This window comes from Pyxicephalus adspersus, chromosome 10 (genome assembly GCF_032062135.1).
Source record: "Pyxicephalus adspersus chromosome 10, UCB_Pads_2.0, whole genome shotgun sequence".
Taxonomy (NCBI): Eukaryota; Metazoa; Chordata; class Amphibia; order Anura; family Pyxicephalidae; genus Pyxicephalus; species Pyxicephalus adspersus.
Genome location: NC_092867.1, coordinates 22,916,776 through 22,934,180, shown reverse-complemented (window position 1 = coordinate 22,934,180; position 17,405 = coordinate 22,916,776). Strand labels below are relative to the sequence as shown.

Here is a 17,405-nt window from a genome sequence, read left to right as displayed (position 1 = left end):
ATTGCTCATTGCTCAAGGAACCCCCCAGCAACCCCTGGAGACCCCTGGTTAGGAAACACTGCATTAGGGAAATGATACCCATGCAATTACCATCATGTGAGGAATCCAGCAATTGCACCTACTATACGTTATAAAGTGGATGTGCACAGGGATAATTTAGTTAGTATGGCACTTAGCTACGGATAGCATGGCCTGTGTACTTATATTTGGCTATATACTTACAGGTGAATCAAAGACTTTAGCCCACGAAAAGCATTTCTTGAAATGGACTTTATTTTGTTGTTCTCAATAAACCTAGAAGACAAATATTAACATTGTTTATATGGCAAGATCATTCATGAATGACAGAAGGCTGGTAATGCTGAGCCTATTGTATGAGTGGAAACATTTATAAATCCATACCATGCCACAAAAACATTTACAACATTGGGTAAAGGGCTACCATCTATAATTATTTTATTCTATAGCATAATTTCATATGTCTGGTAAAGGAAAGAATATATGTAAGCTACCGTATTATAGCAAAGTATAATGTACATTTATGTGTGATAACCCATAGAGCTAATCAGGCTTTAGCTAATATTGATCTAGAAATCGGATTGCTATGGGCTACTGCACTTTGGACATCACAACTACTTGCTTATTTAAGCCTAATGGTTAACATCCTCACTGTTAAGCATGGTTACATGGTTGCTTCTGTTTCCAAGAGGTTTAGGCGAAAACTGAATTATAATAGCTAAAAATGCATACTTAGGAACCCTCAGGATATGACACCAAGACTCAAGATTTTAGATTCTTACAATTTTTGGCAATGTCTGGATATTCTTCCCAAAGTCATTTTGGACAAGATCTTTCCACATATTTATAAAGTTCACTTCAAATTTTATTGTAATAATTAAACATTTATTCCTCTTTTTTCTATTGCTATACTGCAGGCAAATTGCATCTATGGCCACTTGTGTATCCAGAGAATCAATAGGCAGTGTCCTCTTTTTCTGCACTTTCCCAAAATACAAGCAGCCATGCTAAATGACTGTCCACTGGGTCATTCTACTGTAGTCACCACTCTACTAAGATTGCTAGAACATGCACACCATACACAGGGTGTTATCAAATGTTTCAGGATGTGCACAAAACAGGCAAAGAAAACATTACCAAAGAAAGAAAAGGGCTCTACAAAATTAAAACTGCTCAAATATTCACATCAGGTGAATCATCCTAGTGCATGTGTTTTAATTTATAGTACTCAAACTATGGTTATGACTAACCATCTGTTAATTCCTGGTGAATGCCAAATTTTCTGCTTTACAACATCTGAACTCAAGTTTTTTTTGTCAAAAGTTTGCTCCAATTTGGGCCTTAAGGTTTAAATATCCCCTTTATTCTATAATTTTTATTTATTTATTTATTTATTTATATCATTCATTTTTTTTGTTTTAGCTTGTTATTGGTTATGATGTTTTACAAAGAAAGCTTGCTTGTGATCACTCTAATATAGTCGGATATAACCAGTGGCATCTTATGGTGAAATCTCATATGGAAAGTAATAGTTCAGATTATAAATTATATATATACATAGATACCAGTAGATTTAGTGTCATAAGCATTGTCTAGGCAAAGTTGTGTATGCTAATAGAAACATTACTATCCCATGGTGAGCCCTTATCTATCATATCATGAGAGTTCCAGGGTTTATATGACTATTCTATACAACCTAGACTATAAGTGACATTTTATTCTATACACATAAATTTAAAAAAAAAAACTTTTGACTTAAACAGGTACATTTTAACAACTGTATATGATTTGTATTACAGAGATGATAAATGAGTTAATGAAGCATTTGCCCACACACAATGGAAGAAGCCAATTTGTAAACAGAATCAATGGTCAGCCTGTCAAGTCCGGGAGATAGGAACCATTAGTAACTTTCAAACTAATGTTTGTATGTCCTAGAGAACAGATGCTGCATTATGGCTGTCTCCATTATGTTTGGATGATTTTGTTATTTCTTTTTAAAAGAACGTTTGGTTTAAATGGGTATAAAAGAGACACAGCAAATAATTAATTGGGTGACATGCAAGGAGCAAGAAACGCGGCATGCATTTCGATAAAGACACACCAGTATCAACTACATAACTCACATAAGAGCACTAAATTAGGACATTTTGGACCTCATGAATAGAAACTGAAGTAAGATTTTTTAAAAAGCAACCATAGTAAAATGTTTTTGCCTGTCATGCAAATAGAGAGTAGATAGCTCTCTCTATAAGGGGCTTCAATGACTCTGGGATAATCGTGATGGCTTTGAGAAGCCCCATGGCATAAATATTATGTGAATGCTTAAAGCAATTGTGGGAAAGTTATTTGAAAGTGTCAGGGTCTACAGACTGTGCAATATGTTATATGTATGTGTCTTACTAGACTGCTCAGCGCCTGCAGTCAATGGGTCTAATTTAATAAAGCTCTTTAAAGCTGGAGATTCGTTTTCATCAGTGATGATGGGTGATTCAGAAAACCTAGAATGGATTTCTTCAAACTAATTTACTAATGCTAGCAAATGTTTTGAATCCTGGTCCAGATCCATTCCAGGTTTGCTGGATCACCCAGCTTCACTGATGAAAGTGTATCCTCTCCAGCCTTGTAAAGCTTTAATAAATCAGGGCCAATATAGCAATGTATGGTATATGATGAGATGTAACAGTTCAAGAATCTGCCATGAATCCAAGCCAAAGTCCAAACCCAAAGTTACCAGGCTGGCTATTTTTCAAACTTAGCTACTTGGAAGAACAGATAGCTGGTTTTCTTTTATTAATATAATTTATGTCAAAATAATATATATATATATACACATACATATTTTGTGTCTTCCTGATTATTTTTTATCCATGGTTGAAGTTTTGTCAAGCCTGTACAACCCTTATGATTATACATAGACAGGTGAAGTGTTGAAAATGTTCTATGAAAAACCACAAACTCCTCTCCCATTGTGTGGGGCAATGTGATGACATCATAAATTTGCAATGATGACATTTGCTCTAAAGTCTGTGCATGAGCATGTGCACTTTTGACATTTTTATTTCTGCAGTTTTTATGCATGAGACCCATTTGGTTAAAAATTTGGACAAATAGGAACAAATCTTCAATGTTAACTGAACATTCTTATTCTCCACTGTGATCGATTTATAAGCTGCAGATTTCCGTTGTCTGCATTAAGAATGGAAAAGCAGCCATGAATAAGACATGAACAGTGGGAGCAGGCTGACTGCTGTCTTGGTAAATACATAGTGCTGTGTATATGAGTTATAAGAATGGTAATGGCTTGGTGCTCATACTTACAAGTACTCTAGGTGAGGAAGACCAGAAAATGCATCATCACTGATTGCATCAAAAGTGTTTGAAGTGAATAGTCTGCATAAGTATAACACACAACAATTAGGACAAGGAAGAGAAAGTGACTGGTTTATGAATGAAGAAATTAATCTACTTAATAGGAGTTTATAGTCAAACAATGTGTTACTGAGGGAAGGGCGATCATGTTAAAAGCAAGAATTAGAGCACATGTTATATATCTGACGTTGGGGTGGGGGTCTAAAGTAGCACAAGCTCACTGCTAACAGGACCACTCTGAAGCAACGTACAAAACTTCTGTTGTCACGCCTACATAGTTTTTAGGATCAGAAACACCCAACTGCCACTCAATACTGATCATCGATTCAATTAAAAAAAAATTCTCCCCAACTTTTTCTGAAATACTATAGGGTCAATTCACTAATGAATTATAACACATTCAGTATTTTGTAAATTTACAACCAAACAATTGTATGTTATTATTTTTATTATTCTTTTATTAAAAAAGTTCAACTGAATTTACGGTTACCTATGTTAGCATATTTTGTGTGTAAAAAACAATTTACAAAAATGTTTCCTCCTTGAAAATTCTCTACCACCTGACCGGCGTTAAAGCAGAATTCTATGCCGAGTCAAAACAAATTGCTTTGGACTTGAAAACTAGTGAAATAAAAAAATGCATCTTTCTCTGTAATATTACCCTGCACCCTCCCCATAGATGTGAACCACCAAATGTGGTGTGAACAAGCTATAAAGGACCCCAGGATGTCACATGGCTCTTTAGAAGTCACTTTCAAATGTATTTATACAAGGTGTCTTTTAGGAGACTGAAATGAGAACCTATTTGACAAATAAAATACTTTCAAGCTTCCAATGGTTAAATTATAATTTCATTTCATGTAAATAAACATATATTTTTTAATATCTTTGTTTTTGTATTATTTTTTTTTAAAATAATGCCATGAAATAAAACAATAAACAAAATAAACTTAGTGAATTGACCCTCTGAATTAAGGTCCATGTCACAAAAGCAAATTTGTAGCAGATATAAATGTCTCTGCTTATTTTTATCTAGTTGATGTGACCAGCTACAACGCTTATCTAGGTAGCCAGAAATTGATGGTGTGCTGTGATCGCTAACAGCTGCATTGGACAGTATAAAAAGCTACAAAAGGTGGGAGTTTTGTACTTCTGTAGCTCCAAATGCTGCAGCAGCCAGATTTTATATTGACTGTAGTTTGTGTTTTACCTAGCGACAAAAATAGTGAATGGGCAAAACATACTGCCACAAATTCACCAGTGCGACATGGCCCCAATACTCTGGGAACAGCTATTTAGAACTTACCTGGTTTCTACTTTGAAGTATATCTAAAGCTAAAATTGTTCTAACTTTGGATAGTGTAAGGAATGGTTAAAACTAATAAAACATTTACCTTTACTTCCTGTCCTGTAAACACAACAGAAGGGTGAAAAAGAATTCTTCCCAAAGTAAGTAAAACTTTAGAAGAAAGCTTCATTTTGTAATATTCCTAATGTTTTTTAAAAGACAACTCCCATTTTGGATTTTCTCCCACTCAATGATCACCAGAACTTTACTCTCCTTAGTAAAGACAATATCAACAATACAAACCTAAAACATCCACATACTATCCCCTCACCGACACTTTAACAATTAAGTGTGTGGTGCAATGTCAGCACTCACAGTTCCTTGAATATCCCTTTACTGTGATTCCATGGAGACCAACACAGTGCTTAGGAGGGAAGGGGGATATGTGAAGAACTATGAGTGTTGACACTTCTTCCATCAGTAATATAAACCTAACAAGGATACTTATACAGCCATACTGTATTCATAATGTAAAAATAATACAAAGCAGTGCAGAAGAAAAAATGTGCTGTTGCCCACAGTAACCAAATTTGAATGTTTATACTGTATCCTGCACTAATAATAAATGATTTACCAGTATTACTATAAACAACTCCTCTTATTCTGTCATGGTTTTACCAGTGAGCGAGTAAGCAACTTGTCTACAATAAACAAGACCATAGGCCAGGGTCTCATTACAGATAAATACAATGATATAATACATTATGAGCCCGATTTATTAAAGCTCTCCAAGGCTGGGAAGGATACACTTTCATCAGTGAAGCTGGGTGATCCAACAAACTTGGAATGGATTTCTTCAAAGTCATTTGCCATTTGCTAGCACATGTTTTCAATGCTGGACCAGATCCATCCCAGGTTTGCTGGATCACCCAGCTTCACTGACGAAAGTGTAACCTCCCTTTACTGTGATTCCATGGAGACCAACACAGTGCTTAGGAGGGAAGGGGGATATGTGAAGAACTATGAGTGTTGACACTTCTTCCATCAGTAATATAAACCTAACAAGGATACTAATACAGCCATACTGTATTCATAATGTAAAAATAATACAAAGCAGTGCAGAAGAAAAAATGTGCTGTTGCCCACAGTAACCAAATTTGAATGTTTATACTGTATCCTGCACTAATAATAAATGATTTACCAGTATTACTATAAACAACTCCTCTTATTCTGTCATGGTTTTACCAGTGAGCGAGTAAGCAACTTGTCTACAATAAACAAGACCATAGGCCAGGGTCTCATTACAGATAAATACAATGATATAATACATTATGAGCCCGATTTATTAAAGCTCTCCAAGGCTGGGAAGGATACACTTTCATCAGTGAAGCTGGGTGATCCAACAAACTTGGAATGGATTTCTTCAAAGTCATTTGCCATTTGCTAGCACATGTTTTCAATGCTGGACCAGATCCATCCCAGGTTTGCTGGATCACCCAGCTTCACTGACGAAAGTGTAACCATCCAGCCTTGGAGAGATTAAATAAATCAGGCTCAGTATTGAAATAGACAGAAAATCAATCAACATGGAAATGCAAAAATTGTAGACCAATGAGTCCCCGTCATAAATCATAAAAGCCTTTGCTTACTCCATTCTGTCCTTGAAGTATCATTCATAGAATGGTACCTCATTTCCAGCCTAATAGAGTTATAGACAGCAGATAGCAGTATAGAAAATGAGCTGTAAAGAAAAGATAAATGGTGAGCATTTGAATATTATGTTCAAATTATGGCCATCATGGATGGGCCCCTGGACTTTATGGGCCCACATGTTGGAAGCTGCATCTTATCTGTATCTTCTTTAGTGCCTTCTTTGCACACAGGCCTTGTGGTAAGGGTTTGCCTAACATTTCTGTATTTTATATTAGCATAGAAGTATCAATGTCCTGTGTGTGATGGTGAAAGTGACTTAAGAATGGTGGTACTGTCCCCATTTCAGTAAAAGGTAAATGATGTATTTGATAACACAATATTTATTTCTTGCTAAATAACTAAATATTTTGCATACCGCTGCTAATTCAATATGCTGCTTTGTGACAGCAAAATAAGAAGATACATTGTTTTATAGCTGCTTTATCTTCTCTGTGACCCAGATGGATGCATTGAAGAAATTTCAAGTCTTACCCACAACCCCAGAATTTCAATATTACCCTATGTCATGGACATCGCACAGGCATCACAGCACACAACGAGGCACAACAATTCCTGGTCTACATTTTAGCAGGTTCTGATTCAAGGCCATGAGAAAACCAGCCAATGGAGGGACTTAGGAAGGCAGCCAGGTACACATGGGGGATGCCAACATAATAATTAAAGACATTCTGAAGGTAAAATAGGTCTCTTGGGTCAGTTTGAAGCAGGAGTCTAGGCAAATATAAAAAAAAAACAGCCTTATGTAAAGAGTAAAAATCATTACATCTATTTTAGGTCCTGCTAATGTAACGTTATCTTCTTACAATAGGGCTTTGTTTTATTGTACATTGCTGTCAATATAAAGCCCAGTATAGGCTTCAGATGATTGTCATTGGAAACAATCTTTTGTGATCATTTCCAGTGACAGATTGAACGCACAGCACTATTCTGTTCAATGGAGAGAAGGAGGGAACATATATCTGTCTTTCCTGATCAGTGATGGATGATACAAGTTCACATTTAAGTCTTATTTATTCCTGTATAAGGTTGTCTAATTAGGGTTCTACTTTAAATGCAGCATATTTCATTGAGGTGCTTTTCAGGTACTTTTAGCAGTTAAGGTGACTGTTAGCATCCTAATTACCACAGAATGGAACATTTGACTGAGATAAAACAATCCAATTTTATTCTGCTGTATCTATGAAGCAGATGCATTACCCAAGGACCTTTAAACACCTCCCCCCTTTTTTCTCCATAGTATGGAGGAAGGTGTTCTGTAGTCAACAAGAAGAGCTGAGCAGGGGATAACACTGCCTACTAATAAGAGTACCTACCACATTAGCAGTGTGTACAGGAAGTAACAAACTCACTTGATCACTATCAAAATCAACAAGTTTTGAACTGATGAGGTATTTTCAGGTATAGATAAAAAAAAAATTAAATAAAGCAAACAACAAAAGTGTATATTTTGGGTCTACATAAACTTTAAATAAGGATACAGAAGGTAATACTGTTTGGTAGTAGCAAAGTCTGTAAAACCAGCAATTACAACACGAGAACAAGAGCACAAAGCTATACAACGTGCAGAATTTCTAGACAGTATAAATATCCTACATGAAGAACATCTCAGTTCTGACTCAGAAAGCATGGAAACATCTGTAGCACAACTGCCTACCGGTATATGGTTTATGATGTCTAGCTACGTAGATTAAGAAGGACAGCCAAGGATAGGAAAACCAGGTCAGAAGTGGTAAAAGCACACAGTTCAAAAGTCCCCTCTGGGTATTTTTGCTTATTACTGTTGCCTTTTTTTTTCAGCATGATGTGGAAAGCTCCAGACATTTCAGATGTGAATGTTTTGAGATGGTTCATTCACAAGGGAACCTAGGCATAAGCCCGATGGATGTGCAGCAGCCCCAGCTACACCCTTCATATTCCTGCTTTAAACTTGGAGGATAGAATGACTGGTCAAAGCCGTGCACCTGCCAGTCACTTAACATTAGAGGATGCATTTGTGATGTGTGAAAAAACTGTTGCCATCCTAATCATTGTTATTAATTAGGATAAAGGGTAGAGGGGGAAACCTGCTTTTTTGGCTCTGCTTCTAGCCATTCATCAAATGCATGTGGAAATTCTGCAAAAGTGATTACTCTGCATTGGTGAAGTATCATTAAATAATTTGTGGTTATTTTTCTGTAAGTAAAAGGAAAAGCATTCTTCTAGCTACCTTGGTGAAGATTGTACTTAGTAAATTCAGAAAAGATGCTGCTGTCCTTTTCAAGGTAAATACACATTTGTCAATTTATTGAAAGTGAGGGGTAAATAAGAAGGCCAAGAATGTGTCTTGTTCTGTCATGTGTGGTCTCATTTTTGTGTCTAAATATAACTTTGAGATACCGTGGCTGTAAATGGATTAGTGGTTAAGGTAATGAAATTGAATGTTCCGGCACCAAGAAAAAGGGGGTTTGTAGCACTTTGGAACCATGTAACTAAAAAACCTCACAAACCTCAATAAATCTAAACTACTAGCACAAAAAAAATTCCTGTTCCTAAATAGCCACAAACAATATAAATTCACTTTGTGTGTACTAAATTTGTAAACCCAGATATAACTTTGTAAAAGTAGAAGTGACATTATAACCATGCTGCACACAGTGTGTGCCTGAAACAGAGCTTTATGCCCTTCTACTTCAAGCTACCTACAAAAAAAGCACCAAGGGCAAGGAGGTTGAGGGCATATTAGGAATAGTAAAGGTCTTTATTACAGGAAACTACTGAATTAAAGCAGAGTTGTTTTATGCTGGATTGCTGCACAGATCTGAAAAAAATAACCACAAAAGCACACCTAGCTTCAAGCAGAATTCTTGGTTCTTTAAGATACATATGAGAACTGTTTGTTCAACATTTGTGCCAACCAATATGCAAAAAAAATGGCTGGGCCTGTAGCAGTGACGCATGTTTCCGTGCAGCTCCCTGATGTAATATTATAATACCAATATAGTAAGCATAAATGTGATTGTACATTGTGATTATGTCCAAAAAGTCTAAAGATTTCTGTCCATAGAATGTCTCTTTCATCAAGCAGAGCACATTCAGTATTCCTTATTGTAGGATTCCTGGCTCTGCTCTGCAATATATTTACAGATGGTGTTTTCCTATTACTTCTTCAGCTGCCTAGCAACAGTCTATAAATGTTAGGACATTTGCAGCACAATGGAGTTGTTATCTTAAAGTCGCCATACAGAGGACATGATGATTTGTATGGAATTTATACCTTTCAATATATTATAAGCATGGCTTCCATTTAGGAGATAAACACATGGGTGATGATGGTTATGAGGGTCGTTAAATGTATTACTGCACTGTGTGGGCATGATTTAATGAATACGGGTTTGTGATTAACCCTTTTCTAGTCAGGGTTATTTCTGGCCTTTTTGACAAGAAATTCTAATCAAAAGACCTATCCTTTCTATTTATGATTTATCACACATCTAAATCAAAGCACAAGCTAAAAATCTGTCTGCTTTTTATCACACCAGCAACCAGAGAGATGCAGATTTTCCAGCAAAGGTATTGTTTGAATACATTTTGCCTTCGTTTCGCACACACAAACAATCACGTCATTGCTGTGAGCTTGCACCATCTCAAGGAAGTGGCCGATTGACAATCACACCTATGTAAGCTTACTGGAAACTCCATTCCAAAACCATGTCCTTTAGTATAAAACTGCCCCCACCCATTTGTGATGCCTCCAGTCTTCTGGACAGATTTGCACAAGATTATGGAGGGGGTCTGTGTGAAAGTGTGCAAAACTAGTCAAAAGAGTGTTTGTGTGGTCAGATACTGATGCTGGACCTGGCTCACAAATGACTTTCACTTCATCCCAAAGGCATTCAGTAGAGTTAGTCAGAGCTTTGTGCAGTCATTCTGGGTTCCACCACACCACAATCTTTAAACCATGTCTTTTTAGAATAGTTTTATGCACAGAGCATAGGCCTGCTGAAGAAGAATAGTGTCTTTCCACAAACTGCAGCCACAAGTTGAAAGTGCATGTGTCTAAAATATCTTTGTATGCCTGAGCATTACCAGGTACCCGGTAATGATCTCCACATACTTCTGTCTATATAGTGTAGTAACTGGAAATGACCACTAAACTTCTTTTATGTTGAGCTATATAGAACTGTCTGGCATTCTCACCCAGCCAGATTGCTGAATGTTTATGTGACATGCAAGCCTGAAGGTGGGTAAAACATGCCTGAAAATCCAACCACCTTGCTTGGCAGCAAACCATTTGTCCTCTAATAATGTGAAGAGTAGAATATACTGTGCAGTAATTCACAGCAAGTGATCATTTTGATACCTTAATATGCCCAACCAGTTGCTAGAAAACCATTATCCATATGTAGTATGGATAACCTGCTATCTTGAAAATCCATCCACTGTTTTTGTTTTACTGTAGCAAAAGCAGAATAAGCTGTTTTGATACAGACATCAGCCATTGCTAAATACTAAAACCAGCAACTGGGACATCCATTTGACATTAAAATTATACAAGGTGTCAGAACTCACTGTCCTTTGCCCTCCTACAGGTATCAAGAAGCTCCTTGAGATTTTCTTAAACCAGTGTTTTGTTTTGTGTGTGTGTTGCATAGTTAACATAAAATTGATAGGAACTTCATCTCAACTGCCAGTAAAACCCGGCCCATCCAAGGCAACCTTATTTTTTTACAATTGGAGCAATACACTGGTGACTGAACTAATCTAAAAGATCTGCTTACTATACAGCCTAGTCAAATTACTGGACCCTCCATGGGACAATAGGTCTAAAAGTTGGTTTTGCCCAGTGCAGTGTCTATTCAAAGGATTTATGGCTTGCAGTTGGGATAATGTTGCCTACTTGCTCTCCATCTCTGCTGATTTTCTAAGCATTGTGCAAAGAAGAAATCACAGGGATGTCAAGATTAGTAAATGTATATTCTGGAGAAATGTCAATCTCTACAGGGTCTGTCATATTCCTCAATGTAGCCTACTGACCATCATAATCTTCCAACCAAACAGTTTATGGAGGCAGCCCACCTACAAACCCAGACATTTCACATCTATAAAGATGAGAATAATAATAATAATATCACAGTTTAACCATCTGACTTCTACATTGACAGCAGCAATTACTGTCAGAAAACATTGTGTATATACTTACATATATCCTACCAGCCGGGCAAGAAGTTCTTAAAGTTGATGTGTTAAAATCAAGAAAAATGTGCCAGATAATCTCCAAAATTGCATGTCTTGTGCGCACTCCCAGCATGTAGCAACCACCAAAAGTGGTAAACGAAGGACAACCAATGAACTGTAGAAGTTTGTTTCAGTCATGCAGAAGAGTTAAAGTCATGTTTCAGTCATGCAGAAGAGTTATTGTACCACAAATTGCTGAAAAACGTAATGCTAGCGGTCAGAGAATGGCGTCACACAAACAGAGCATCATGGCTTGCTGCCAAGTTGACCCATGTCCACTGCCAAAAGCTTTTACATTTGACATAGGATCCAGTTTGGACCAAAGAGCAATGAAAAATGCCTGGTTTAATGAATTTTGTAGCAAGTGTTACTGGCTTGTTTTAGTATTATTAGGAGTTTAAAAAATGAAAGTTCAACTTGTCTGTTCAAGATTCTGTTGCCCGTAAAACATGACTTGGAATTTTTTATTCTACAATATATACTATGAGAGGAAGATCATTTAATCATGAACAGGTAGGAGGCACAAGGTGCTACCCCCCTAGCTATAAGTCTAATATTTAATAGCCAGAGTCAGAAAGCCCTAAAGATCTTTTATAGTATTTTCAACACACTGGCTTGATTAAAATAATAGTATAGTTTGCTTTAAATAATTGTATAAACATATGTCAATATTTAAAAAACCTTGGTACTATGTAGAATTTGTAATTCAATACGTACATGGGGCCAGCCATATTTGATCATTACATCTGCAGGTCCTGTGTCCTCATTTGTAATGCAACAAAACTGTTGTGCCTTACTGCTCCCTTGAGGGAATAAGACGTTCCCTCAAACATTCCCTCATGAGAATCTTCCACATCTATGCGTTTCAATGGCAGTCATTGATGTCAGATTCCCTATAAATAGAGCCCTAGGAGTCACTTAAATGTAAAGACTGCAGCAAAACAAAAACTATATCAGAAAATGCAACATAAATTCTGTTTAGGACTGTTTTGTTCCCCTGTACTCAGTAATACAGCAGAGCATAAAGCAGGGGTTTGCTATGGTTGTCATGTGATGTTAAAATATCTTTTTGATTTATCTTCTTGCAAGTTACTCATCTAGTTACAGAAGATTAGCTCACTGCAATTGCTTCCAGGTGCAAATATTTTCTTTTTGCTGATGGAATGAAATGACTAACATTTAATGATATAATGCTTATCTCAAGGCCAAAACAGACGTTCTGTTTTTTTTTGTTTGTTTTTTTTTTTACAAAATGTACAAATCTTTGTTCAATTGGCGGGGGTTTGTTTTTACCATAAAATATTTATTCACCAATTTTTATTGGTTTTATTTTTAAAAAAATATAAGATCATTTTTGCCAAAAAAAATCCTGCCTGTCTTTCATGTTCAAATATAAATACTGTATTTCAGGGTTGGCAAATATCCCACATAAGGAAACTTTAACTTACAAAGGATACCTTTCCACACACGTCCCTAGAATCTCTTTCCATTTTCCAATATTTAAGGCAAAACTAGTTTAATGCATGTTTTCATCTAGGGTAACAAAAAAAGCAATTTTAATTGAGTTATCCCTCACTCCTCTCAAAGCCAGTGCTCTGATCTTCTCTCCAAACACACCAGCTTTAGAGTGAGCACTCCTTGTTTGCAAAACCCCTGGTCCTACATTCTACATTATAACATCAGAATGTCTATAAATGACAGAGCACCAAAGCAAATGGCTCCAGGGAACTGGTTGCAAAGAGAAGAGAAAGTCTGTGGCAGGGAATATTAATGTAAATAAAAAGTAATATTTTTAACGATACCCTAGATAAAAACAAGCACCACTGCAGATGTAGTTTTAGTCTTGGATTTTTCCCTTACTTTTCAGTTTCAGGGCCAGTGGTCACCACAACAAACAGACTGGCTTTCCATGACGGACACAGTAAACATAAAGGCTTCAACCCCTCACCACGGTACCTGAAAACAATCCATTAAAAAAACTCTTGCTTTCAGATTCAATTTAAATTTTGAAATTGACAAGTAATTTTAAATACATGTTGAATGTCCCAGGATATTTTACCTAATAGAATGACTTACCAAGCTGGTCTACGTCATAGTGCCCTTTTCTGGTAGGTGCATGAACACTCACATGCTATTAGAAGATATCTGATATTGCAAGTTGCAAAGTTTTATTAACTTAAGCCTCATTGTTTGTGTATAAAATGTGAAAGAATGAATATTAAATCCTATACATAAAGCACAATTTGTGGAGGGGGGTTGGCTTAAACATTTCAGGCTGAATACAACTTACTCCTACTTCTACCTAATTTGATAATATTGACCATGTTACAATGTATGTGCAGAACATAGGTATGTACACATATGAATACTTGGAAAACAAAATCAGATGCATGTGGATCTGGGAGGCCATTTATTTTCACTTGAAAATGATTTACAGAAAAATCCAGCTACTGTTCATATTTCTATTAAGCAAAATTAAACTTGTCTAGCTATAAAACAACTGAGCTTGATGTTTACACTCCTAACACTCTGACTATACACGCTACATTCAACAGCATTGAAATCTTAAAAACCAATGCAACCAATAAATTATGTCTGCACCAGCCATCAAGCTCACAGACGTGTGTGGTTGTATTATACAAATGTGCAAGTTTATGCACAATACAAACTCGCCGAAAGCCACGGCAGGGACACAGACCTTTTCAAGATCTATCCATGGAAACAAAAAGACAACCACATAGATTGTCAAACATTCACAATCCCTTTAGACTGGACATTGTCCAGGATTACATTTCCTGTCCCTGACCTGTCACAAGATATTCCCCATATATATTTTATTGTATAGTATTGGCGACAGGTTTTATGTTTTCTTTACAGAAATGGCGATGGCTGCCTTACGTCATGCAGATATATTTCCAAAACATGTATTCTGAGAAATCTAAATTCGTGATAACAAAATATTTTTGATAATAGGGCGCACTTTTAGTCAAGCCGTGACAGGAGCCTCCCTGTCAATAAAAGCTGATCAGATCTTTCTAATAACTTTTGTAAGCATGAGGTAAACAGCATCCAAATAGCACATTTCAGTTTGACACACTGAAAAGAAAGACAAAAACTACTCTTTGGTTACTATGAGTTACAGCACTTTATCCTTACAAAATTAACCTTACCTTACATCTTAACAACATATAAGATGCACAGAAAAGTCTTCTGCATTTTTCTACTGAATATACCTTTGAATGAGCTATATTAGGATACAAAGAGCTTTGTGTATAGATATATATAAATCTAAGTGCTGCATTACTCAGCCCATTCTCCTACTAACAGCTAATACACTGAATATCAATGCACCTCCTTCCCCAGCCCAGAGAGCTGCAGAGCCTAGCGTATCTGATGCACTCAATTTAATTATATGTGCCTGATTATATAAGCAGTCAGGGTCTCAGGCAATTTGCAAAAATGCCATTTGCTAGAAGGACAGGAGTGCATATTACACAGGTGACTTCATTCAGACAATACACTCTAACAGCTTCCACTGGAAGACACATGTAGCCCTATGTTATAGAATAAAGCTTGCTTGCTTACAGCAGCTGCAGAGATGGGATGTGCAAAAAACTTCCCTCTGGGATTTCTGTAAATTCAGATCTCACAAAGGACCTGTAAAATAAACAGAGAAATGCATAAAAAATTTAAAAGAAAAGTGTTGTATCTTAATTTAGTGTTTATGAATTAAAAATTATAAAATACAACAGTCAGCTATTCAGTGAAAAGCGATGTGCAGTAATCAACAGGAGCAACCAATCAGCAATCGTCTTCCAATGTTCAGACTCTTCTAATCCAATGAAAGATGAATTCTAGTTACTAGGGGTTACTGTAAATTGGACACCACCACTGCTTTTTTCCTCCGGCATTCTTAGGTAGATTTGGGTGCTTATAGGTTGAGCAAATCATTCACAGGAATGAAAGGTAGTGTCCACCTGTGCATCTCTATATCATGCACCACTTGCATATCTGCCACAACTAATCTTCCCAACTTGCCCAAAGCTCCATTACGGCACACAAACACAGACAGATCTTGCATTTCTATGGTCAAATTCCAATATTTACATTTTGTAAGATTTACATATATTGCACAAGCAATCCAGAACATACAGCTAATAAATGCACATATAACATGTTCTCTTGTGCAATGTACTAACACATCATGCATGCAACCTTAACTAAGTGAAGGCTTGACAGTAGCACATACAATTCCACAAATGAAGTAGTAAATGCTTACAGCCCCTTACAGTGAGATAACATCAGGAAGAAAGGTGCGAGGAATAGTCTTGGCATTTTCACATAAGGCATTGTCTTTGGTACAAGTACACCAGGTTGGGCATTTTGACTTGCTTGGTTTTCTCCCTTCGGTCTTGTTTATTAGCAAAAGAGCAATGGAGATGCAAAGAAAAATGGCAATCCTAGGTGGTCTTCTACCATTCCCCATCCTACAGGTATTCTGTGATTGCAGCCAGTAAGAAGGATAGCCCAAACCATGAACAGCAGTAACCGAGCTCTATTCTAAAGCCAATACAAGGTTCTTCTTCTTCTGTCACTGTCTTCCTCTTCTTAGTGACTGGCTTGCAGCGAAAGACCTGCAGCTTTATCAGAAAGCAGCGTCTGTGTGTTTGCGCAGGGGGCAGTGGGAAGACTGGAGCTGTGCTCTGTGATGGGGAATGTCCCACTGCCTTGCAATAGAAGCAAGAACAAGGGACACATGCATTACCATGTAAATATCAAGCTCACACAGCAGCAGAATGCCAAGTGATGTCATTTAGAAAATGCACAGCCTGCTGATTTCAAAGGGAGGCCCTTTTCTTGTGAACCAAAAATAGTACAGCATTATGTCTTGCTGGGGCTGAGAGGAGGGGAGGGAATTCATCGTTTTCACTGAATCCCTTCATGGTACAATTCCTATCGAAACATTGTCTTATATATGGCATTGTCTTATATATGACATCAAGCAGAGCAGATAAGAAGAAGGTACCCACAGATAAATGTACATCAACACAGCATCTGTAACTAATGTCACCCAATAATGTTATGGAAAATTCCAAATTGTTTTTACATAAAAAAAATACAATACAGAAATGCACTTGACAGAGATATGTAAAAAAAAAAAAAAAAAACCTTATTTGATTTCTCATGAACTATTTATAAAATGTATTACTAGTGGTCCAGGGATTGCAAAAAACTCTCATATAGGTTTTCCTATTTCTTAGGATCCTTTTCAATACTTTTATAAAACATCTGCAACTTTAATAAAAATTTTACCTGCTCACCATCAATGTTCTTGTTTAGGCATTTTCTGTCTCAGATATCTGTCCCCATCTCCCAATTCTGCTTCTAACGTGTCACCCTGTTATATAGGCTTACAATGGGGAATCAACAAACATTATGCAATTATGCAGACATGGTCCACTGTTGTTATCACGAGGAAACCCATTCTAGCAATACCATGCAGCTATCCAAGGAAGTCAGCAGCATTCAGATAGAATAAAGGGTTATTTGAGACATGCAAACTTTAAACTCTAAAATGATATGCTGATCGAGCTATTCAGAAAAAGTCTTAGAACAGAGCTATGAACAAACTGTAACACTAAGTTTTAAGAGTTTAGGTAAAACCATATAAATAAAAAGACAGGTAAGTGCACCCCTGGAGATGTTTTAATTTCTTTGTCCTATTGGTCAAACCTCTCCATTGTAAATTAAAAACTCGTGCATTTATCTTTCTCTATTCGCAACACAGGAAATAATTGTA

At 36.7% G+C, this 17,405-nt stretch overlaps 1 protein-coding gene across 4 annotated transcripts in view; it reads right to left on the bottom strand.

Moving 5' to 3' along the window:
• Nucleotides 1–16,484, bottom strand: part of LGI1 (leucine rich glioma inactivated 1) — a 27,363-nt gene extending 10,879 nt beyond the window's left edge. The window contains exons 1-4 of one of the 4 annotated variants that reach the window (XM_072423786.1): nt 15,885–16,483; nt 15,191–15,262; nt 3,340–3,411; nt 223–294 (exon numbers count right to left, since the gene is read on the bottom strand). In XM_072423786.1, the coding sequence (XP_072279887.1) occupies nt 223–294; nt 3,340–3,411; nt 15,191–15,262; nt 15,885–15,955 (287 nt within the window). In that variant the 5' untranslated portion in view covers nt 15,956–16,483. Of the gene's footprint in view, nt 1–222; nt 295–3,339; nt 3,412–15,190; nt 15,263–15,884 lie in introns of all 4 variants that reach the window. The other 3 variants (XM_072423784.1, XM_072423787.1, XM_072423785.1) reach the window with 3 other exon arrangements.
• Between the last annotated feature and the right edge of the window lie 921 nt (nt 16,485–17,405).